The sequence below is a fragment of the Lissotriton vulgaris genome, unplaced genomic scaffold (assembly GCF_964263255.1).
Source record: "Lissotriton vulgaris unplaced genomic scaffold, aLisVul1.2 SCAFFOLD_3164, whole genome shotgun sequence".
Classification (NCBI taxonomy): Eukaryota; Metazoa; Chordata; class Amphibia; order Caudata; family Salamandridae; genus Lissotriton; species Lissotriton vulgaris.
In genome coordinates, this window is record NW_028248696.1 from 214,303 (window position 1) to 237,888 (window position 23,586).

General features: G+C 46.4%; 1 protein-coding gene across 1 annotated transcript in view; it reads right to left on the reverse strand.

Annotated features, from left to right (window-relative positions):
- Window positions 1–23,586, reverse strand: part of LOC147663857 (uncharacterized) — a 69,342-nt gene that overhangs the window by 40,018 nt on the left and 5,738 nt on the right. The window contains exons 2-4 of the mRNA XM_086950147.1: window positions 14,793–14,915; window positions 10,768–10,854; window positions 404–460 (exon numbers count right to left, since the gene is read on the reverse strand). Of these exons, the coding sequence (XP_086806273.1) occupies window positions 404–460; window positions 10,768–10,854; window positions 14,793–14,906 (258 nt within the window). The 5' untranslated portion in view covers window positions 14,907–14,915. The remainder of the gene's footprint in view (window positions 1–403; window positions 461–10,767; window positions 10,855–14,792; window positions 14,916–23,586) is intronic.

The following is a 23,586-nucleotide window of genomic DNA, read 5'->3' on the forward strand; positions in this document are numbered from 1 at the left end:
CCCTTGAAATTATTCTAAATTTGCAATTAGCAAATTGCGAATCGCAAATTGAGAATAACTTCCCATTCCTTCCTATGGGCCTCCTGGCCCATAGAAATGAATGGGAAGTTATTCCTTAATTGCGATTAGCAATTTGCTAATTGCAATTAAGGAATTTTAAGAAATCGCAAAAAAAATAGCTAATTTTTACATACATACCATTTTGCAATTCTCAAATAGCGATTCTCAAAAAAACGCTATTTGAGAATCGCAAATAGGTATATTGATACATCTGCCCCTACGTCACTTTGATTTGCTCCTCATGTGTTTCATTGCACCGTCTTTCCTAAACGATACATAATCAAAAATAGCTCAAATATACTGAGTGAAATGTTTGTGTCACAGAATAAAGGTCCAAGCTTACCCAACTAGGATCCTTCATAGTCTGAGAAAGAATGTAGAAAACTCCAGTCACGATTAACTGCAAAAGAAAAGGCACAAAGTAAGGGTCAATTGAGGGATTAGAAGACAATGAAAAAATAACTATTTGTTTTTTTAAATACAGCACTTGATACTGCACTTCTGTCACTTCTAAGGTTTGCAAATAACAGGTGTTAGTATTAACCAATTTATGTTACTCAGTTTAGCAACCTCAGAAGGCTGGAAGGCTGTGATCTTGCCATATATAGGGCTTAAACTTGTGACCTGCACCCGTCACCCACCTGCAAAGGAATTGACATCACTGGATTTACCTTTGTCCATCTGCACAGAGAGTGACATCACTTGATTTCTCATTATCCATTTGCACAGGAAGTGACATCACTGGATTTCTCATCTTACATTTGCACAAGATGTGACACCTACTTTACAAGCAAGATAGTCTTTAACCCTTTCGATGCTGATGACGAGCTCAGCTCGTCATCACCCACGGGTGTCGTGTGCTGATGACGAGCTGAGCTCGTCATGAATAATGGAAAATATAAATCACCAGCACAGCGCAAAAATCCCCGCAGCAGCCATGTGGTTAAAAGAAGAAGCCAAGCAAGAGGGCCTCATTTCCCATCAGTCATCTGCGTAATTGTATTGTATTGTGGCATACTTATATAGCGCAACCTGTCACCACCAAGGGCATCCTGGCGCTTTGACCCGTACTCAATGAAAACAGTAGCTCAGCCTATCCTGGGAAAAAGATGAGTTTTTAGAGCCTTTCTAAAGGATAAGAGATCTCCAAGGCTTCTCAAGGATATAGGCAGAGAGTTCCAGAGTTTGGCTGCCGCTACTCTGAAAGAGCGGCCCCCCATCCTCACTCTCTGGAATCGTGGGACTACCAGTAGCCTGGATGACAAAGAGCGTAACGCTCTAGATGGACAATACCAGGCAAACATTCGCCGCAAAGGAATGGGGCCCAGATCGTGAATAGCCCTAAACACAATACATGCTGCTTTGTAGCGCACCCGAAGATGAACTGGCAGCCAATGAAGTTCTCGCAGAGCTGCCGTAGAAGAACTATGGTAAGGGCGAGAAAGGGCGAGTTTAGCAGCGATGTTTTGCACCCTTTGCAACTTGCCCAAGAGTGTTACCGGGGCCTCCAGAAGTAGTGCGTTACAATGGTCAAGTCGACTTAGGATGGTACAACGCACTACTTCTGGTCTGGCTTGCACAGGGAGGAGAGGAAGGACCTTGCGCAGCATACGAATCAGCATCATACATGTTGACGAGATCTTATTCACATGTAGATCCAACTGCAGGTTAGGCCCAAAAGTGACGCCTAAATTGCGCGCTGATTGTGCCGCAGACACCGTCTCCGAGAAGGACGGAGGCCAGAAGTCCACTGGGAGGTCACGAGGAACTCGATCAGTGGAACAGTGTAAAACCTCCGTCTTAGTTCCGTTGAACTGTAACGAGTTCAGCCGGAGCCATTCCGCTGTCGCCTGCATGCACCGATGAAAGGTCTCCAATGGGACTGCATCCTGTCCCTCCAGAGAGAAGACCAGCTGGGTATCATCTGCATAATTAAATGCAGAGATACCGAAGGTTTTAATGAGCTGGACTAGGGGGCGGAGGTAGACATTAAAGAGTATAGGGCTGATGGCCGAGCCCTGAGGTACTCCTTGTCCCACTCTCCGTTCCTCCGAACTGAAGGGGGGTAATGAAACCCGTTGCTGACGGCAGTCCAAGTAGGAGATTAACCAATCCCTGGCCTTGTCCCTGACCCCGCATTCCTCCAGCCTAGAAATCAGGGTGGGATGACTGACCGTGTCGAACGCGGCCGACATGTCGAGCAGCACCAAGAATGCTGCCCGACCACTGTCGACTCGCGCCCGCAGATTGTCTAACACGGTCACCAACGCGGATTCCGTCCCATGTGCTGGGCGGAAGCCGAATTGCGTCTCATCCAACCAGCTGTTCCCTTCTAGGAAACTGGACAGAGGACGGGTGACCAGCTTTTCCATAATTTTAACCGGAAAAGGGAGCAGGGAGATTGGCCGGTAGTTAGAAAGGCAGGCAGGGTCGAGCGTAGGTTTTTTTAAAAGCAGGGATACCACTGCCTTCTTCCAGCAGCTTGGAACAGTAGCTGTCTCGAATGACTGACAGCAGATGGCGTGCAGGGGCTGGAAGAGGTCCTCTTGAAACGTAAGAAGAAGATGGCGTAAGAAGTGACATCACTGGATTCCCCATCATCCATTTGCACAGGAAGCAACACCATTGTTTCCCATCCACAGCATCATTTGCTCTTCCCTCCTCCCAGGACCTACTTACTGACAGCAGACGTGCGGAAACATCTCTGGCATACCGAACGCAAGCCCGTCTGAGTCTGTCCGTGCCTTGACCACGCCCAGCACCAGTAACTGTGGTTCTCCACCGCCCAGTGCTACCCTGCCGCGCTCCTCTATGCTCTCAACCCTGGTCACTCCTCACCACACTGCAGCCACACCGCATTACACACACATCAACAGTAGGAGCGTTCATATCCCTCTCCTGCTAGTTCTCATGCACTCTCCCACACACTAAACCCACCATTCATGCACCAACAGCCGCGATCTATCCATAAAGCGTCAGGTCAACGCAGTCGCCTCCCCTGCTTCCCCACCCTCCGCGTGCTTCACAAGATTTTCAGGTTAATCCCGGTCAGCACCAGGAAACCGATGACTCAAGCCACCGTTACCAGCCAACTGCACTACAGGAATGCACTTCACGCCAAACCACCACCCACCTCCTCAAACGACCACAGACCATACAGAACACCTCAGCCAGACTAATCCTTGACCCCCCCCAAACAGACCAGCATCACCCCCCACCTCAGAAACCTCTACTGGTTCCCCGCCCCGATGAGATGCCAGTTCAAACTGCTGACTCTCGCCTACAAAGCCCTACACAACGCCGGACCTTCTTACATCAACCATCGCAGGACCTTCCACCAACTGATCAGACATCTCCGATCCGCATCCCGCGCCCACGTCCCCTGCATCCGACGAATCCACTGCAGAGGTTGTTCCTACCTCGCAACCAATTCCTGGAACGACCTCCACTCCACATCTGGACCTCCCGCTTGCTCACCAACATTAGGAGGGGACTCAAGACCTGTCTCTCCGACTGAGGCTCACCACACCCACTCACAGGGTGACAATGTGCATTTTAACAAATACTAATTGATTGATTAGCACCCAGCACCATTCTTGCTCACACTCATAGAAACCAGCCACCCGCTCACACAGACCAAACACCACCCACACAACTCATGCATACTCCTTAACAGCTACTCGCTCACCAAACATGCCACGGATATATGGGACCTACTGCACAACCACGTCCAGACCTGTTCTTTTTCTTGGAAACATGGCTAAACCAAACCCATGGAAACATGGCTAAACCAAACCCATGGAAACATGACTAAACCAAACCCCTGCACCAAACATCGCTACCGCCACCTCTGCCAACTACAAGATCACCAGGCAAGACTATCAGAAAAAACCCAGAGGTGGAATCGCCACCATATTAAAAAATACTATCAGCTGGCACCACATAGACAGACACCCCCACCAGCTACATGGAACACCTCAAGTTCAAGATACACAGCACTACCAACTTCTCCCTATTCGGAACCCTTTTATACCGAGCACTAGGACCCTGCACCAATTTAGCCAGCATCTCCACAGGCTTTGTCGCACCGCCATCAACACCAGAATCTTCATCCTCCTCGAAGACCTTAGCTTGCACCTAGAAGACCACAACCGTCCATACTCAAGGCCCTTCTAGAAAACCTCCGAAACCTGAGCTTAACTCAGCAGATTGCCTAACCTACTTCTACTAGATCCAATTTTCTCCTCAATCAGCAACATCACAACATGCCAACAACTGATACCTGGACATATTATGCTCTCGCCAGTTTCAGCATACCCACCCTACACCACAAAAGACCTATCAGCACCGCCCATTGCAACTGGAAAAGCATCCCAGCAGAGGAGTGGGCTCCCACCCACCCACTTTTTGTGGCTGTACTAATCCTCAGAATCCTTCGGATTTTATGCTTGAATTTCCCATATTTCTCAGCAGAGTATTGTAGGAAGATGGAGTATTCTGTAGTGATGCTGGTTCGGCTTCACCATGCAATACTATCACGAACCCCAAAAATTGGCCTTGGATTCGATCTACTAAATCCTTAGCTCAGTCCTGGTAGAGTAGCAAAGAGTAGTCCGGCTTTAATAGAGGAACACGTGTTAAGCATTTCAGAGTACCAACATGGACGATAAGTAATTGACATGACTCGAAAGAAATCTGACACCAATTTATAAGAAATAAAGCAGATTTGTATCTTAATTTAGACACCAAATCGAAGGAAATCAGATACATTTAACCGGAGTAATGGATTTTAGAAAACAATGGAAAAGCAGTTTAAAATAATACAGTGGAACTTTATCATTTACGTCAATGGTAAAAAACAAAAGTGATAATTGGTCACATGAAGGGAGAGTTGCGTGGAACTAATGGAGGGTAAAGGTGATGCGAGTCCCAGGACCAAAGCAAGGCAGTCAGTTCAATTTTACCCGGCCCTTGGAGCCCAGGTGCAGAGTTGTCCTGGCTGCTCCTGGTGCTGAACGGGAGCCGCGGCAAAGCTTCTTTTACCACTTTAACGGTGCTGTGGGGAACAAGATGCAAAAACACAACAACCAGGCCACTGCTTATGTCAGATGAACGTCAAATTGAATTCCCTCTAGGTGCTGCACCTAATGCCGGGGTCAGTGGTCAGACTGGCGACCAACAAGCCTTGGCAGCGGCAAGCAGAGCAGATGGTTACTTCGACGTCCAGTGGTCCCAGGGACCATGGTAGCTGGCTTTAACTTCGTGGAAGGCAGGACTACAGTTCCCAAACACACTAGACCACCTGGATTTAGGAAATCCCTTGGGGGGCCTGATGGACAGCGATTTTTCGAATATGGAGCATTGTCTTACCTGCAGGTTGCAGGGGACTAGTGCCACTACTCCAGGGGAGTCTGAGGGTGCTTCGGGCTCTCACACGGATCCCTCTGTCTGCGTGAAACGAGAGTTAGCCTAGGACGAGTCTCGATCAGGCAGTTCCAGGAGCATTGCCAGAGGGACAGAGTAGCCCTCTTTTAATGTCTGCTAGTCAAGTCGTCACAAATACTGGTCTTCTCTGTCCTCTTTGATGCAGGTTGTTCCGAACGGGGGTCCTGGTACACTTTAAAGAGGAATTAGAGATCCCCTTGCAGGCCGGTTCAGTCAGTGATTGCACCCGCCTGCAAGGGGATGGACCCCTTTTCCCCCTCCAGAGGGCCGCACTCAGGGATTGCACTGACAGCGCCCCACCTTTTAGGTGGCACACTGTCATTGCGCCTCCTGAGAGCTTCTTTGCCTCTACTCCCGCATCCGTAATACGGCGCAGGTGCAGAGGCAAAGGCATTCCCAAATTTGCATGGGGGCGTGCCCTCATGCAAATGAGGGAACGCCCCCTGAAGATAGCCCTGGTGCTTTATGTACGGTCGCGCAATCGGTATTACTGAGAGGCCACACAAGCATCTACATCCCCTTCTTACCACTAAAGTGCCCCGGGGAGCGCAAAGTGGGTGCAAATGCCTATTGTGGCCCCGGGGCACAGTGTAATATGGACCCAGTAGGGTTGTGATGGATGTCTCTCATGCATCAAAGGCAAGCCCTCCTTACAGGCTCCTTTCTTCAGAAAAATCAAGAGATTTCAAAGTAGACGTTGTTAACACAGCTTATCAACTCGTGAGCTAGGCCACCTGAATGCGGAGGACTCAGTCAGGAGGGTGACTTTATCCATCAAAAATTCAATAAAAAGATATTAAAAAAAACAAGTTGAGGACAAATGAACCTTTCGCATTCCAACCCTGGAAAGAACCATGTGTGAAGAAAGAGCCTAAGGTTCTCCTACAGAACATCTCACTGGAGTTTTGGCATCAACTCCTGAACCTAGAACCTCATCCCTGGGGGTTATGGGGCACCTCCAAATAACACCCCCAACTGGACACCAGTCTTACTCAGAGTGAACTTAAGAATGGTACATAGGGGACAAGAGAGGGGACAGCTGGTGACCTCATTGTGCAGGTGAGAAGTGTCAGGAGCACTGACGATGGGCGTAAGGGCATCGTTCATAAGGTTCCGCAATGAAAGGTGTTGTTATTGAACTATGGAGTCATGGGTATGGTGAAAGCCACATTTAGTAGCAGGTCTCTACGGTCTGTTGAGCTCTACTGGCTGCCAGTGACACATGGAGGACCTCGAAGAAACCTGAGAAGGCAAATAACTTCAGAAGGCCAGGTCACCATTTGCTCTCAGTTTATCTGGAGGCCACTCTCCTCCCCATCCAAGGTAGTAGATACAACATGGAAGCAAGGGGTGAGAAAAGGACACTTTGAAATAGACCCTAGACAGCTGTGAAGGAGAACAGTGTCTGTCAGCAACGACTATTATCATGAGGAAACAAAGGGCAAGAATGTGCCAGATTCAAACAAAAAATAAATAAAAGATCCGCGTCTGTTGGTTATCGACTTGCTCAAATTCGTAAGAGTTTCTAGTGGGATTGCAGTTAAATGTTTCCACATGTATTTCTGGGAAACCTTTCTGAATTTCCGATTACTCACATGCAGAGGCGTTTTAACATGTGCACTTGTTCATAAAGTCGAACAGGGATGTGGGCTTTGCCTCACCATGTGTCAGATGCATTTTTTTTCCCAACAGAAACCCCTTCCCTACACTTCACCAATGTTGGGGGGTGCCCTGTCCCTAATCACACCCTCAACAGGATTTATTGCTGCCCTTGACAGGAGTATGGTATCTCCAATATTTTGTAAGGCGGAGTGGGTCCGGGAAAGGTTCGTGAATACCGACACATGTCAACGTTTGTGGGTGTGCACAAACTTTCATATCATACCCTCTGGGAACAGCCACTGTCTGCCCATGCCAGTGGGAGTAGATTTACTCAGACTAAAATCTTGGTGTAAGTATTTTTAAGAGTATAAAACTACTTTTTATTCATTATAAAAGTGGTTTAAAACTTATTTAAAAAGTCTATGTGTAGGAATAAGCTCACCATACATGCGCAAAATGTTTTTGGGACCCAGTCCAGAGGATCACACTGCTAAAATCTCTGCCTAAAATAAAATTTCTACCTACACTAATTACGAACTCCATTTCACCCCTCTATGGAAAGCAGTTAAACAAATATACTAAGTATTACAATATGCAAGTTTGGCTGGATTTAGAAATAATTCAATATAGGCAGATCTTTTTTATAGATAGATTTGTGTCAGGTGGAAATTTTGGCAGGCTATAGCTTGGAGGATATATTTTCTAAAATGTTTTTTCAGACCGTTTTCAGAGGTAACACGTCATTGATGCATTAGATGGCCCTGCCAAGGAATCCAATGGGACAAGTACGTATCATGAAACATTGTGTGTTTTTACTTCTACCTTTACTTCCACGCCTGTACTTCAACCACTTACTTCAGCCTACCTTTACGTCTCCAACTTTACTTTCCATTCCAATGAAACCTAACCCGAATTTAAATGTATTTAATGAAGTTCAAACATTTAATACCCTAGATTATAACCTTGTTAACCCAATGCTTATTGTATTTAAATACTTTACATCGATTTAACTTGCCTACTATTGCATTAAATCTTATGCTAACCCTACATTAACATCATTATACACTTTATGCAAATCCTAACTTTATATATTTTATACATATTTGTTTTTAACTGAATGCTATTTAATTACGAAACATTAACCTTAACTGTAACTTACACTGATTTTATATTTAAATAGTTACATTAATAGTTAATTTTAAAACTAAGCCTAACTCTACATTGTAATTCAATGAATTCCAGCAACTCTAGGTCTGAGACCTAAAAGTAAACCTTAAATTATTTCCCATTACTTTAGTGATTTTTAACCATAATACTAAATTGTACATACCGTAAAAGTAGTTTTCCTGATGTTTTGTGCAAATTCGCGGTGTATCTTTAAAAATGCAAACTAAGTAAAAGTGCTGTTAAGTTAGGGCAAGGAAGTAAATATCAAATAAAAGTAAAGATGCAAAGTCATGGTTGATTCGTGTATTGGCTCTGGTTTGGAACCCAAATCAACTCATTTGTGTGCTTGCCTTCCTGTCCCACCCATGGATAAACAATCTTCATTCCAGAGAGAGGCTCCACTTGTCCACCCCAGCATTTCCTGGCGTCTCATACTGGGTCTGATCTCCTAAAGATCTGGAGTCGATCAGGGATACAGACGAGCCTCTCCCTGGAGTGAGAACCTGCAAAGCTTTCTCAGACCCTCTCCCTGCAGGCATCCTGCATTGCTGCAGCCTTTCCATACTCAGCTGCCAATTTCTGAAGCCCTCTGGGCTTTTCTTAGGTATTTCTGGTCATCTCCAGAGTTCTGCTTGTCAGTGGGGGCAGAGGCCTGCTCTGAAGAGCGGCGGGGATTTGCCATAGGCTATACTATGGCAAACGTGTGCGGAAAGTCTAGTTAATTCTACGTTCCAAGTCACTGTTCCCCTTTCTTACCATCCACCCCCTGAAACACAGGTGTTCACTTTTATAATTTAAGCAGGGTGGCAAATGTAAAATATGTGTCACCACTTGCAAAATCACCGTTGTGGGTTAAATTTACTGCAAAAAGTTTTATGCAGAAGATTTTTCAGGAAAAAAACATTTCCAGGAGAGTGTTACTCGAAAACATAGGTTTTGCTTTTTTCTGAAAGAATATTTCACCTGGTAATACTCTCATTAAAAGTTCAATGTTGTAAGTTGGTTACACTTTACTAACTTTTTACAAACTTGGTAAAGTTTGAACCTCCATACCAACGGTCCGCACACTTAGTCCTATGAATGACATGTCCTTTGAGTTAAGTTTGTTTTGTTTTGGAGCGGTCAACTTACCAGAGTCATTAACACCTTAACGGCTATGGAACGTCCAGCTCCAGTGCTGAACGTTCCATTGCGCAGGTGCAGTTGGAACGTCCAATGGCCGACGGCAGCACTCCCGAGGTATTGTTGCCGTCAACCGTTGGACGGGAGCAGCACTTAAGGTGTTAAGTAACTGCTTAGGAAACCCTGGAGAATTCTGTCTGTCTCGTTCCTTGGAAGGTCGGTCCGATGTATTTCTTTGGAAAGGATGGTTGTCAACTGTCTGCTTTTATGGCCACAAAAGTGGCAACAGGTGTGGAGAACAAGAAGATGGAGGAAATGCTTCAATTAATCTCAACCACTGGCAATTGCTCGGGTAGCATTCCAACCCATAGTTTTCCTTCCAGCATGTCACTTGAGTTTGGACCCAGCCATATGCAAATCAGTCTTGACCCTGCTCCAATGGGGACAGTCCAGGCTGAACTGCAAGTCAGGGCCTCCTTGAACCGGAACGCAAGCAACCCACGATCGATTTCACCTTTATTAGGGCTCGTCAGGCTGGTAGCATTTGGTTCCAGTGTTACAGTGAGCACCGGACCCCCCATCTGGGTATGCCCGTCGCACTTAGGGAGACGCTCTAAATTATACATAAAGTGATGGATGGAATGCTTGAATTATTCTCAGCCACTGGCAATCGCTCGGGCCCATCCCAATGCCACTAGAATCAAGTTACACCTGACAGAAGACCCCCAATCAGGGCAGAGCCGTTCTTGGGTTACCGGTGTTCCAGTTCCGAAAGGGCCTGGATTGTCAGTTCAGGCTGGTCTGTTCCTTTTGGAGGTGGGTCAGGAGTGATTTGCATAGAGCTGGGTACAAACTGAGGTGGCAAGGTAAGAAAAAGAACGATGCGTTGGAATGGCACCCAGAGCGATTGCCAGTGGTTAGACTTAATGCAAGAATCCTTCCATCAACTTTTGGGCATTTAACAAATGTGGATTGGCATTCACTCATCTGCTCTCTCGCTCACTCATTCATTCACTCATCTGCTCTCTCGCTCACTCATTCATTCACTGCAGTGCTCTCCGACACAGCCAACCGCAAAGCCCCTTTGGAATACACAACTTTACCCTCATTAGAAGGCAGTCAGTGGTCACTTGCTGTAGACCTTAATGCGTTTTACTCCCTCAAGGGCACTCTGTGGCACGTCTTAATGGTCCTGGGATGTTGGTCCATTGCAACTTTACATCTTTATGCACAAAAGCCTTCCTTGCCCTGCTAATGGGCCTTCAGGTGCTGAGGATGTCAGTTCCCATAAACTCTAAGCCCAGTAGCTGCTAAGGCCTAGGTTAGTGCTCCTAAAACCAATCATCAATGCAGCAGGCCCAAACTTCTCACCGGAATCCCTGTCCATAGTCCAGTTAGGTAGTACGGACTGGTCCAGCAGAATATGACGCACACCAAACCTGCCAAGATCTGCGACACCTGCAGAAAGAGAACACAAGTTTGGTGAAGAAGGATTAGTACATGGACTCCCTTGAAGACCAAGATTTACGCAGCGACTCCTTCACCGTACTTCTTCCGAACCCTTCACCTACCACCCACCCGGTTTGAATACTCCAGAAGAATTACTCGCTGAGTGCTCACTCACATCCCCCAAGTCCATCTACAACACTTTCATCAATACAAGAATCCACATGTCCCCAAAACCACACACCGCTTTAAAAAGATCTTTGTATTGAAAGACAAAGCAGGACGAGCAAACTTTGCAGATGCAACGCTACCCACAAACCTCACTTGCCACCCATCACATCATTTACCTACCTCTGCTATTTGTAAATCTTCACACCTCAGTAGGATTACTTATCAGGTATGCAGAGTGTGTGTATCACACATACTCCACTGCTGATCCATTCTTCAGGTCTTCATACATCTGCAGTATTTAGAAGACATGGGGGGATACCCCAGGGCGCTGCATGTGGCAGCCTCCTCTTCTGAGCACCACTCAGTTTACTTACTTTTCTTCCTATGGACAGGTTTTGTTTGCAGATAATTCTTAAATCATTTATTATCCTTCACTATCCTATCCTATCCTATCCTTAACTAAGTGTTTCTCTTACTGTGTTCAGCCTTGAAAAAGAACAATGGTTTTTGCTCAAGAAAATAGCTTATTTTAAGCTTTCTTTAAATGGCTTCCAAACTTCTATTCCACGTCTGTCCGTCCGCAGGTGTAAGTCAGTTGTTTTACAACAGCAGTGAGCAAATGTTATACACATACAAGATCTGTAGTAGTAGATTATCAACAAATAAGTTCTCTAATTCGGTTGTCCACCTTCTTCTATTTAGGCTTGTATTTCGTCAGCTGTTGTCCACCATTTGGTGGCCACCATGCGTACGCCATAATCGCTTGCCACTGATTCTGCAATCTGAATTGTCTTTGTCCGCTTCTCCTTCTAAATGCTGTTTGTTTGACTAATCTTTTAAGTTTCCCTTCCTCAGGAGAGTATTCTTTAAATATGATTCTAGCTCGCTTCTTCGTGGCTTTCTTCTCTGACATTTAAAGTGTTTCTTTAAGTCCCTCTTCTCAATCTGAGGTAGAGGTTATAACTTTATATTTTGTCACATTGTCATGAGTTTGGCTGTTATATTATACAATTACTTACTTTCCCTCAATTCACCTTGGTTACAGCTTCTTGACGTGTATCATTTACATTTTTAACTGAACTTTGGCCAAACTGAAGGGCTGCCCTTTCATGGCTGGTCTCTCACTTGTGCTGCTTCAGAACACGTTTAATGGTTTTTGTCAGCATTCCAGGGAACCATCACTCCCCTTTCCCCAACTCACAGGACAGAGAGGCCTTGGGCTGAGTGGGGAGCAGCTAAAGATGGGTCAATTTAGACCAGAGCAGAGGCAGGTGCACATCACTGGTGCAAGGACAGATGCTGAAATGTTCATTACTATCCAAGTCCATACAGCAGTTCAGTGATCAGGTGAGAGAGTTAAGGCCCACCTCTCAGATAAGGCCTTGGGCAGATTCTGCAGGTTGAAGCTGACTCACAGAAAATACTGAGGATGTAGAGAACAAACACAGAACAACAAAAAGGCAGGACATCTAGACAAGGAAAGGACCAGGTGACAGACACAAGTTGCATCACACCTACCTTTAATCAACCACCAAACAATGCACTCCAGTCTCCAAAACAACAATATGGAACGACTCCAACCACCATTCAACTAACAACGTCCAAACACTCGATACCAAACTGTCACAACTCCAACCACCATTCAACTGAAAACATCCAAGCACTCGATACCAACCTGTCACAACTCCAACCACCATTCAACTGACATCGTCCAAACACCCGATACCAACCTGTCACAACTCCAACCACCATTCAACTGAAAACATCCAAACACTCGATACCAACCTGTCACAACTTCAACCACCATTCAATTAACATCGTCCAAAAACACTCGATACCAACCTGTCACAACTTCAACCACCATTCAACTGAAAACATCCAAACACTCGATACCAACCTGTCACAACTCCAACCACCATTCAACTGACATCGTCCAAACACTCGATACCAACCTGTCACAACTCCAACCACCATTCGACTGAAAACATCCAAACACTCGATACCAACCTGTCACAACTTTAACCACCATTCAACTAACATCGTGCAAACACTTGATACCAACCTGTCACAACTCCAACCCCCATTCAACTAACATCGTCCAAACACTCGATACCAACCTGTCACAACTCCAACCACCATTCGACTGAAAACATCCAAACACTCGATACCAACCTGTCACAACTTCAACCACCATTCAACTGAAAACATCCAAACACTCGATACCAACCTGTCACAACTTCAACCACCATTCAACTAACATCGTCCAAACACTCGGTACCAACCTGTCATCGTCTAAACACTCAATCACAACGCAAAGAGGGTGCACCCTTCAACCGAACAAAAGATGGACACTAAGGACACAGTACAACAGTGCACCGTGAACGGACACAATAAAGACATCTGCACAGAACCGTCTGTACAACAAACGTGAACAAATCCCCCATGTCAGGGCACTGCTGGCGATACTCATCTGCATACAACTCTTCCCAACACAATTTCTTTCCTCACACAGACACAACAAAACCTTGTAAGTCGACAATGCATCAACACTGCAACGGCTGAAAGTCATCAAGCACAAACTAGATGCGAATTTAGCTTTCTTTATTTCTCCATAATAAACGGTAACACTTTTTTTTCAATATCAGCATAACAATGCACATCTTCCCCGGTCAGAAAGCGATGCAACTACCTCACTGTCTGCAAAACTCCCATCAGAAACCTGTTCTATCCTAAGTATTGCATTTATGTGGAATCAACCTGGGTCTTCCTAGCTGCTCAGCCAGAGTGTGAGATGGTAACGGAATGTTGGTGTGACTGTGATGCGTGGAATGCCTGGTTGCCTGAGTGGATGTGTGGGGACAATTGGAGATGGGCTGAGCAGCTAGGCAGGCTGCTGCTGGTGGGGCTGGTGTATGGCTGGTACATGACTTGTACCTATATAGAGCTGGCTGGACTAAGATTGTGACGTGGATCTAATAAAGAAGACTTGAAACTACTCTAAAAGGCTACTAGTTTCTCTATGCAGGATACAACAAAACCCTTAGTATTGCCACACATTCAAGCACCTGTAAATATCAGAACATTTACATTAGAAGGAGTCCTTTTTCTATTACTTTACTCGATCTAGATCGCATCTCTCCCCTCCAAACCATACCTCACTTCAAAGGTGGCGTCCTCAGTCCCAAAGGGAAAGAGAGATACTCGGACAGAACTGAGCCTTCTTGCCCCATGGACCGCGAGATGGCCCATGGCTTTGGTGGCGCGAATACCTCTTCTTGTACAGCATTATCCCTGTAGGGTTTCCTTGTAGGAAATCCTTGTAGGGCATCCCTACCTTTCACGCCCCCTTATTCCTTGTCAGGGTTCATTTACATTCTTTTACCAGGGCTACAATTAGAGAGCTGGAGAATCAGTATCCCAATAAATGAATAATTAACTTAATGATTTCTGAGCGCTATAAATACATTGGATCTTGAAGGTACCAACAACTTAGGGTTTGTTTTTCCTTCATTTTGCACTAGTATAACGTGTCTGACTGCAAATGAAGTCAGACTCCTTAATAAAAATGAACAGAGGCAGGCCCTTGACATTTACGGGGTGCGGTGATGGGGTCACATTCCTAGATCCAACCCCGCATTAACTTATTCATCACGTATACATTGAGCATTGACCTGTCCTCTTTGGGGTCTGGCTGCAAGCCTTATGGAAATGTTCCCTTATATACAGCCCATGCCAACTCACTCCGGTGACACACTCTTATCTCTCAGAGCACTGCTTACCCTCAAACCCATGTGATTATGCTGAGGAAGTTTGAGGTTGACGACAGTCGTATTCAATCCAGGGCTAACCATGGCCACCTCAACGCCATCAATTTTTATGATCACAGACGACATGGTGTCCACCTGAAAAGAGAAGGGAAGAGAAGGTGAGGCGAGAATTCTCCTGCATATTGATCCCTCCCTACTAAAATTAGAGTTAAAGCACAAAGCCTCTAAAGATCTCCACCCTAGACAATCTTTAGATAAGGGTTTTCACCAAGGGATGGAATCACTAAGGAAACTTGCACCAGTTGTCGAACATGTTGGAGAAGTGTAGCTCTTTGACTGACAACGTCAATTCCGGAGTAATGCTGTCCAATTGGAGCGAAGACCACAGATAAGTACTATCCCGCCTCCCTATGCTGCAGAAATAGTACGCCTGGGTCTGTTTAGCAAGCGCAGTACTGATTTCCTGTGTGCTATTCCATGTAACGTAAGCAGCAGACAAGAGGTCTCTTCGCCCAGGTTGAGTCCTCCTCCTTGTCTCCTCTCAGTTACCAAAGACACCTCTTTACGCAGCTCACTGTGATTGACACTTCCTCCCACAATGCACTGCACTATATACTGAACCAGAGAGCGTATTCCGAGCTAGGACCTGCAAATGCCAGTATTTGGGAAATAGTTAAAAAAGTACACTACAAGCTTTATATTTAATTTAGTAGTAATGTCAGTCTACTAATAGCTAAATGCATGGCTTGTATGTTCTCGTTCAGTTTCTAGTCAAGCTAATTGTGGACATGTCCGTGATATACAGGAAATGTGCTTTCTTCGACAGAATAAGCTTTATGCAGATTGCGTGGCACTTCATTTTGAGGACAAAAAAGATTGACCTACAATAATTTTTTGTAGAAGTTTTAAATCCGATGAATGTTTTCACCTTCTAGAATAAATGTTTATTTTTTCAGTTCAAAATGGCAACAGGTCTTAACCCTGGTGTCATTCACTTAGCCAATCAGTATGGTCTCCATGCTTGTGAGTGCGTAGGTACGCTGCTTCTGAGAATGTGTATATGCAGCTTCAGGGAGGTATGTACGCTGATTCAGAGTGTCCATGTACGCGGCTTCCGAGCTCCCATGTACGTGGCTTCCGTGCTCCCATGTACGCGGCTTCCAAGCTCCCATGTACGCGGCTTCCAAGCTCCCATGTACGCGGCTTCCGAGTTCCCATGTACGCAGCTTCCGTGCTCCCATGTACGCAGCTTCCGTGCTCCCATGTACGCACTTCCGTGCTCCCATGTACGCAGCTTCCGTGCTCCCATATGCGCTGCTTCTGAGCGACCATGTGCGCTGCTTTCGAGTGACCATGTACGCTGCTTCCGAGCGACCATGTACGCTGCTCCTGAGCGACCATGTATGCCACTTCCGAGCGACCATGTATACCGCTTCCGAGCGACCATGTACGCTGCTTCAGAGCAACAATGTATGCTGCTTAAGTGCAGCCATGTATGCTGCTTCCGAGCATTTATTATGTGAGTGTATGTAAACACTGCTTGAAAGTAAGACTGGCAAAGTGGACACACTAAGAGTCAATAAGCGCTTTACAGCTGTGGGTGTGGCCCTTCGTTGCTTGAGATTATGAATAACAGAGAGGATCCATGGAGTATCAAAATATTCCTCCTCCCTTCGACTGTGTATGTTCTCTGTTTGGTACGGTGTTTAAACGCCTCTCAAAAGTAGGAATGAAAGAGTGGATGCGCTGAGAGTCAATATGGTCTCAATGCTTGCAAGTGTGAAGTGTGTATGTATGCTGCATGTGAGTGTGTATGAACGAAGCTCGAGATACAATCAATCAATCAAAAACATTTGTAGAGCGCACTACTTACCCGGAGGGTCTCAAGGTGCTTGGGGGTGCTGCTACTGCTCGAACAGCCAGGTCTTGAGCTTCTTCCTGAAGGAGAGGTGGTCTTGGGTCAGGTGCAGGTCGGGAGGGAGTTCCAGGTCTTGGCGGCCAGGTAGGAGAAGGACCTTCCTCCTGTTGTCGTTCTTCGGATGCGGGGGACGGCGGCGAGGGCGTGACTGGCTGATCGGAGATGGCGTTTGGAAGCGTAGAAGTTGATGCGGTTGTTGAGGTAGCTCGGGCCTTGATCGTGTAGGGCTTTGTGTGCGTGAGTGAGGAGACGAAAGGCGATTCTTTTGTTGACGGGGAGCCAATGCAGGACTCTCAGATGTCCGGAGATGTGGCTGTGTCGTGGGATGTCGAGGATGAGTCTGGCTGAGGTGTTCTGGATCCGCTGGAGTCTCTTCTGGAGCTTGGCGGTGGTTCCGGCATAGAGGGCGTTGCCGTAGTCCAGTCGGCTGGTGACGAGGGCCTGGGTGACCGTCTTCCTGGTCTCGGTGGGGATCCACCAGAAGATCTTCCGTAGCATGCGCAGGATGTTGAAGCACGACGAGGAGACGGCGTTGACTTGTCTGGTCATGGAGAGGGAGGAGTCCAGGATGACGCCCAGGTTGCGTGCGTGGTCTGTCGGTTTGGGTGCGGTGCCCAGGGCGGGGGGCCACCAGGAGTCGTCCCAGGCGGAGGGCGAGGAGCCCATGATGAGGACTTCCGTCTTGTCTGAGTTCAGTTTCAGGCGGCTGGTCGTCATCCACTCGGCTACGTCTTTCATCCCTTCGTGAAGGTCGGCTCTGGCGGCGGCGGGGTCGTTGGTCAGGTAGAGGATCAGCTGGGTGTCGTCAGCGTAGGAGATGATGTTGAGGTTGTGCTGGCGTGCAATGGCCACGAGGGGGCTCATGTAGACGTTGAAGAGGGTGGGGCTCAGCGAGGATCCTTGAGGGACGCCGCAGATGACTTCGGTGGCCTCTGACTTGTACGGTACGAAGGAGAGTGGAAGCATAGAATGAATGTGGGCTCCATGTCTGCTACTGCGTATACTCGGAGTGCATTTGTGTATGAACGCTGCATGAGAGTGTGAGTGAGAATGGACGCGCTCAAAGTCAATATGCTCTTTGAGGCTGTGGGTGTGTTTGTTCTCAGCTTGAGAGCATGAATGACAGAGGTCTTAATGCTTTAGGCAGTCTGTGCCGTGCTAGGAAATGTGTATGGACGCAGATCAAGACTACAAATGATACAATGGATGCAGTAAAAGTTAACACCTTCCGAGCGTCGAACGTTCAGCGCCCAGTGCTGAACGTTCGAATAACGAATGCTGACCCGTCGGCCAATGGTCGTGCGCAGCACTGGCAAGGTAGTGCTCGTGACGACCGTTGGCCGACGGCAGCACTTAAAGGGTTAATATGGTCTCCTTACTTGCAGAGTGTGAGTACCTTGCTTTGGAGTTTGAAGTACAGAGTAGCTGCTCAGAGCATCTATATAGCCTCAATGCTTGCAAGTGTGTATGTGTGTTGCTTGTGTGTGCGACCGCTGCTTGACAGTATGAAAGATGGATGCATGGAGGTCATTATGGTCCCCATGCTTGCGATCCACTGTGTAAGCTGTTTGTGAGTGTGTACGATGAGAGCTGGAGAGTATGGATGACAGAGCAGAAGTGCTGACAGTCAGTATGACCTCCTTGCTTGTCTATATGGTCTCCTTGCTTGTGAGTCTCTATGTATGCTGTAGGAAAGTGTCCTTTTTGAATAGTTACCCCATCCTCCCACTTTTTCCCGGTCTCTGATGCACTTTGAGTGTGCACTGGATCCCTGCAAATCAGGCTCCCAGTGCCTGTGTTCCTTCCCAAAATGATATCTTTGTTTTTACCATTGGCGCACCTCTGGCTCACCTGTAAGACCCTTGTAAAAAGGTACCAGTGGTTCCAAGGGCCTTGTGACCAGAGATGGTCTTTAAGGGCTGCAGTACTTATTGTGCCACCCTCCAGGGCCCCTCACCAAACACATACCGCATGGTGGTGTAGCTTTGGTGCTGCCTTGTTTTCCCCTTTGCTGAACTTAACCACCAGGACTGTGCCTTGAAACCGCAGATACTTACCTGCAAAATGTGCCTCTTCGAGGAGCCCCCAGTCTCCATTGATGTACAGTGACCTCTGCACCTCGCTGCCCCACTGCCGCTGGTGGTGCAGCACTTACCTTATAGAGAACCTAGCCCAGTGTTGGTCTAAACCTTCAAAGACTGGAAGAGTAAGTTGTGTACTTACCTGTTAATGCATTACACTATTTTCCTCCCTTAGGACTGCATTATATTCTCACCCTATTGCATACACAAGTCTATGTGTTTCTATTGCAAAGTGAATATAAGCTGGAAAGGAACAGTTGTTCTGTTTATTCAGAAAGTGAATGAGCAATAAAGATGCCATTAAATCTTGTTTATCTTGACACATTTGCTGTCTGTTCAAAGAAAGAGATCAAATGTCAGTTTGTCTTTTTACGAATTGCTGCTTGGAAAATGGAGGTTATTTTTCGTTGTCTTACTGCAGTTAGATGTTTTCGTCAAGTGAGCTGGCTGAAGATGTCAGTTTTGTTCTATAACACATAACATTTAAATAAATAGCCTGCCAATGAATATTACAAATATTACCAAATATATCAGGAATTATGAAAACACATTTTTTAAACTAAGAAGTGTGATGCAAACAGAGTTAAATGGGAGTAAAATAAATCAGAACACTTCAGTTTGTGATGTGCAAATGACACATATTTGCAGAAACTCAATTTCCGAACATTGTACACTATATAGTTTTATTAGTAAAGCCCCATGTCCGTGGTAAATGATGTGGCCATTTCAATATAAAATTTGTCGATTGCAAATGACAGTGGGCTACCTCTTCATGCTTTAGTCATGTACTTATTAAAAGTGATAAGGGCGGCCTCTTTATGCTTCAGTCATGTATTTATTAAAAGTGATAGTTCTAAACATGATTTGAGAAACATCCCTGCCCCCATCGTGATGACAATGCTGTTAATGAACTAAGAGGCAAGTCAGGGTTCATGTGTATCCTATACACAGCTAGATTTGCATTGTATATGGAGCAAAGGTTTAGTCCATTAAATCAAACAAGAGAGTTTTTTGTACAGCAGACATGCTGAACTCTCATATTTGAAGGTGCTCTTATATGTGATATTGATCAAAATGGGAACTGAATGAATTAAAATGTTAGCCCACAATCCCATCATTTAAATCCTCCGGACAACTGGGGCAAACCGGCAACGACAACACAACAAAGGTGCTTTGCGGCTGGTCCATAGACACCGATTGCTCCTGCTCAAGCGTGTCTGCAGCAGCAAATCTGTTTCATGGGGAAGTTGCAGTGAGGCTACCCAGCCTCATGGATGCATCTTTCAGCCTTGCTCCACGTGAGGAATCCAAGCTCCACAAAAGTGCGGATCAAGCATTTCTGCCTTCCATTTCAGAGACTAAGTCAGACGGTAAAATATTCGACTGGGACAAAACCTGTTTTCTGTATCCAACCCAACTCCATCGCTTTCTGGGTCTATTTTTATTGATAACTTGAACAATTCACATTCAAATACCATTCACCCTGCCTTATTGGGCATAAAAGCCTACTGAGGGGTGAATTATTAATATTGATTTATTATTAATTATAATCATCCCTCGAGAAAGCTACATGCAACTCACTATGGCGAGTCAGATTTGATCAGGGCGAGCTATATTTAGTGCCTCTTCACCTGTTCTGCCGAGCTGACAAAGAACAGGTGCTCTGTTCATTCAGAATGTGAAGGAGCAACAAAGATGCCTTTAAATCTTGTTTTTAACTTGTCACGTTTGCTCTGGGCATACAAAGGTCAGAAGTCAGTTTACATCTTCTTACAATTACTGTCTATCCAGAGTTTTGTTAAGTGAACTGTCTGATGTGCTGTACAAAGAGTGTGAAATAAAAAGCTGTAGTGCGTCAAGTTTTAAATAGCTATTAAAGTGATCTGTACAAACATTTCAAAATATATTTCATGAATTCCAATTTTTGTAATTCTGTGTGATGAAAACAATACTGTAAAAAGATGAAAACAAATCAGAACACTTTACTTGGTGACATGCAAATGATAAATATGTTTGCTGAAACCCAAAGTTTACACATTGTTTATGCACTACATAGTTTTATCAGTAAAACTGCATGGTAATGGTAAAGTTTTTGTCCACTTCAATAGAAAACATACTGTTTGTAAATGACAGGGCGCAACCACATTATGATTTAGTGATATATTTATTAATTATGAGTTTTTAAACATGAACTGAGAAACACTCCAGACCCTGCTCTGATGGCAATGCTAATTTTGTACAGCAGAAATGCTGAACTCACATATTTGAAGGTACTCTAAAATGTGATATTTAAGAAAAAGGTGGCACTATAAAATTAAATATTTGCCAAGGATCACACAATTTGAGACCAGTTTAGGGGTCAAGTAGATTACAGTTAGGTCAAGTAGATTATTCAATCCCCTAGACCTGCATGCCTTTAATGATTTTTCAAGGCCCAATTATAACAGGTCAACATTGCAGTATTAAAACTACACATTCAGGCTACTGTAGTAGGCCTGCAGTCAGTTCCAGCATGATCAATCTAATGATGGTACAAAGATTGGCGCAGTCCATAAGTGACACTTAACTTGCAGGCCCAGGGTACGCTTTGCACCATCTAATACAGACTCACAGGAAAGTTAACTGTGCTAACTAGAAGCATAGCCAATTTTGACATAAAAATAAATGGGGGTGATCATGATGAAAAAAAGCATTTTGCTATAGTCGCCATGTTTGCGAGTGTGTACATATGCTGCTTGTGAGTCTCTATGTACGCTGCTTGAGAGTATCAATGGCAGAGTGGATATGCGGGGCGTCAATATGGTCTCCACGCTTGCAAGACTGTACGCACACTGCTTCAGTGTGTGAATGACAGGGTGGATGTGCTGAGGGTCAATATGGTCTCCATGCTACGCTAGCAAGTCTCTATGTACGCTGCTTGTGAGTAGATATAAACGCTGTTAGGAGTGTGCGTGTACCCTGCTTGGAGTGTGCGTGTACGCTGCTTGGAGTGTGCATAAACTGCTTGGAGTGTGTGTGTGTACGCCACTTGGAGTGTGCATGTACGCCGCTTGGAGTGTGCATGTACGCCAATCATAAGAAGCTTGGAGTGTGCATGTGCGCTGCTTGGAGAGTGCATGGGCGCTGCTTGGAATGTGCATGGGCGCTGCTTGGAGTGTGAATGCGCGCTGCTTGGAGTGTGCATGCGCGCTGCTTGGAGTGTGCATGTATGCGCGCTGCTTGGAGTGTGTATGTATGCGCGCTGCTTGGAGTGTGTATGTATGCGCGCTGCTTGGAGTGTGCATGTGCGCTGCTGGGAGTGCGCATGTGCGCAGCTGGGAGTGTGCATGTGCGCTGCTGGGAGTGTGCATGTGCGCTGCTGGGAGTGTGCATGTGCGCTGCTGGGAGTGTGCATGTGCGCTGCTGGGAGTGTGCATGTGCGCTGCTGGGAGTGTGCATGTGCGCTGCTTGGAGTGCGCATGTGTGCTGCTTGGAGTGCGCATGTGCGCTGCTTGGAGTGCGCATGTGCGCTGCTTGGAGTGCACATTTGCGCTGCTTGGAGTGCGCATGTGCATTCCTTGGAATGTGCATGTACGCTCCTTGAAGTGTGTATGTGCACTGCTTGGAGTGTGTATGTGCGCTGCTTGGAGTGTGTATGTATGCGCGCTGCTTGGAGTGTGCATGTATGCGGCTTGGAGTGTGTATGTATGTCTCTTGGAATTTTCTTTTTAATTAAGAGTTCTATATAGCGCAAACTTGACCAGAGACCTTGGGTATCAGAGCGTTTTACATGAGAACCAGTTTCGTTACAGATGGACACATTTATTTTCGTTGGGCACTGGGAGATTTATCCAGAATCACAGGATGCGTTGTTGCATAGAGTCAAACCCGGTTCCCCAGCTTCGAGGTCAACTGCTCTAGCCGTAAGGCTACATCCTCTCCCCATGTGTTTTTTTTTTTTACGTTGCTTGGAGTGTGCATGTACGCTCCTTGGCGTGTGTATGTGCGCTGCTTGGAGTGTGTATGTGCGCTGCTTGGAGTGTGCATGTGCGCTGCTTGGAGTGTGCATGTGCGCTGCTTGGAGTGTGCATGTATGCGCGCTGCTTGGAGTGTGCATGAGCGCTGATTGGAGTGTGTATGTATGCGCGCTGCTTGGAGTGTGCATATGCGCTGCTAGGAGTGTGCATGTGCGCTGCTTGGAGTGTGCATGTGCGCTGCTTGGAGTGTGCATGTGCGCTGCTTGGAGTGTGCATGTGCGCTGCTTGGAGTGTGCATGTGCGCTGCTTGGAGTGTGCATGTGCGCCGCTTGGAGTGTGCATGTGCGCCGCTTGGAGTGTGCATGTACGCTCCTTGGCGTGTGTATGTGCGCTGCTTGGAGTGTGTATGTGCGCTGCTTGGAGTGTGCATGTGCGCTGCTTGGAATGTGCATGTGCGCTGCTTGGAGTGTGTATGTATGCGCGCTGCTTGGAGTGTGCATGAGCGCTGATTGGAGTGTGTATGTATGCGCGCTGCTTGGAGTGTGCATGTGCGCTGCTAGGAGTGTGCATGTGCGCTGCTTGGAGTGTGCATGTGCGCTGCTTGGAGTGTGCATGTGCGCTGCTTGGAGTGTGCATGTGCGCTGCTTGGAGTGTGCATGTGCGCTGCTTGGAGTGTGCATGTGCGCTGCTTGGAGTGTGCATGTGCGCTGCTTGGAGTGTGCATGTGCGCCGCTTGGAGTGTGCATGTGCGCCGCTTGGAGTGTGCATGTGCGCTGCTTGGAGTGTGCATGTACGCTGCTTGGAGTGTGCATGTGCGCTGCTTGGAGTGTGCATGTGTGCCGCTTGGAGTG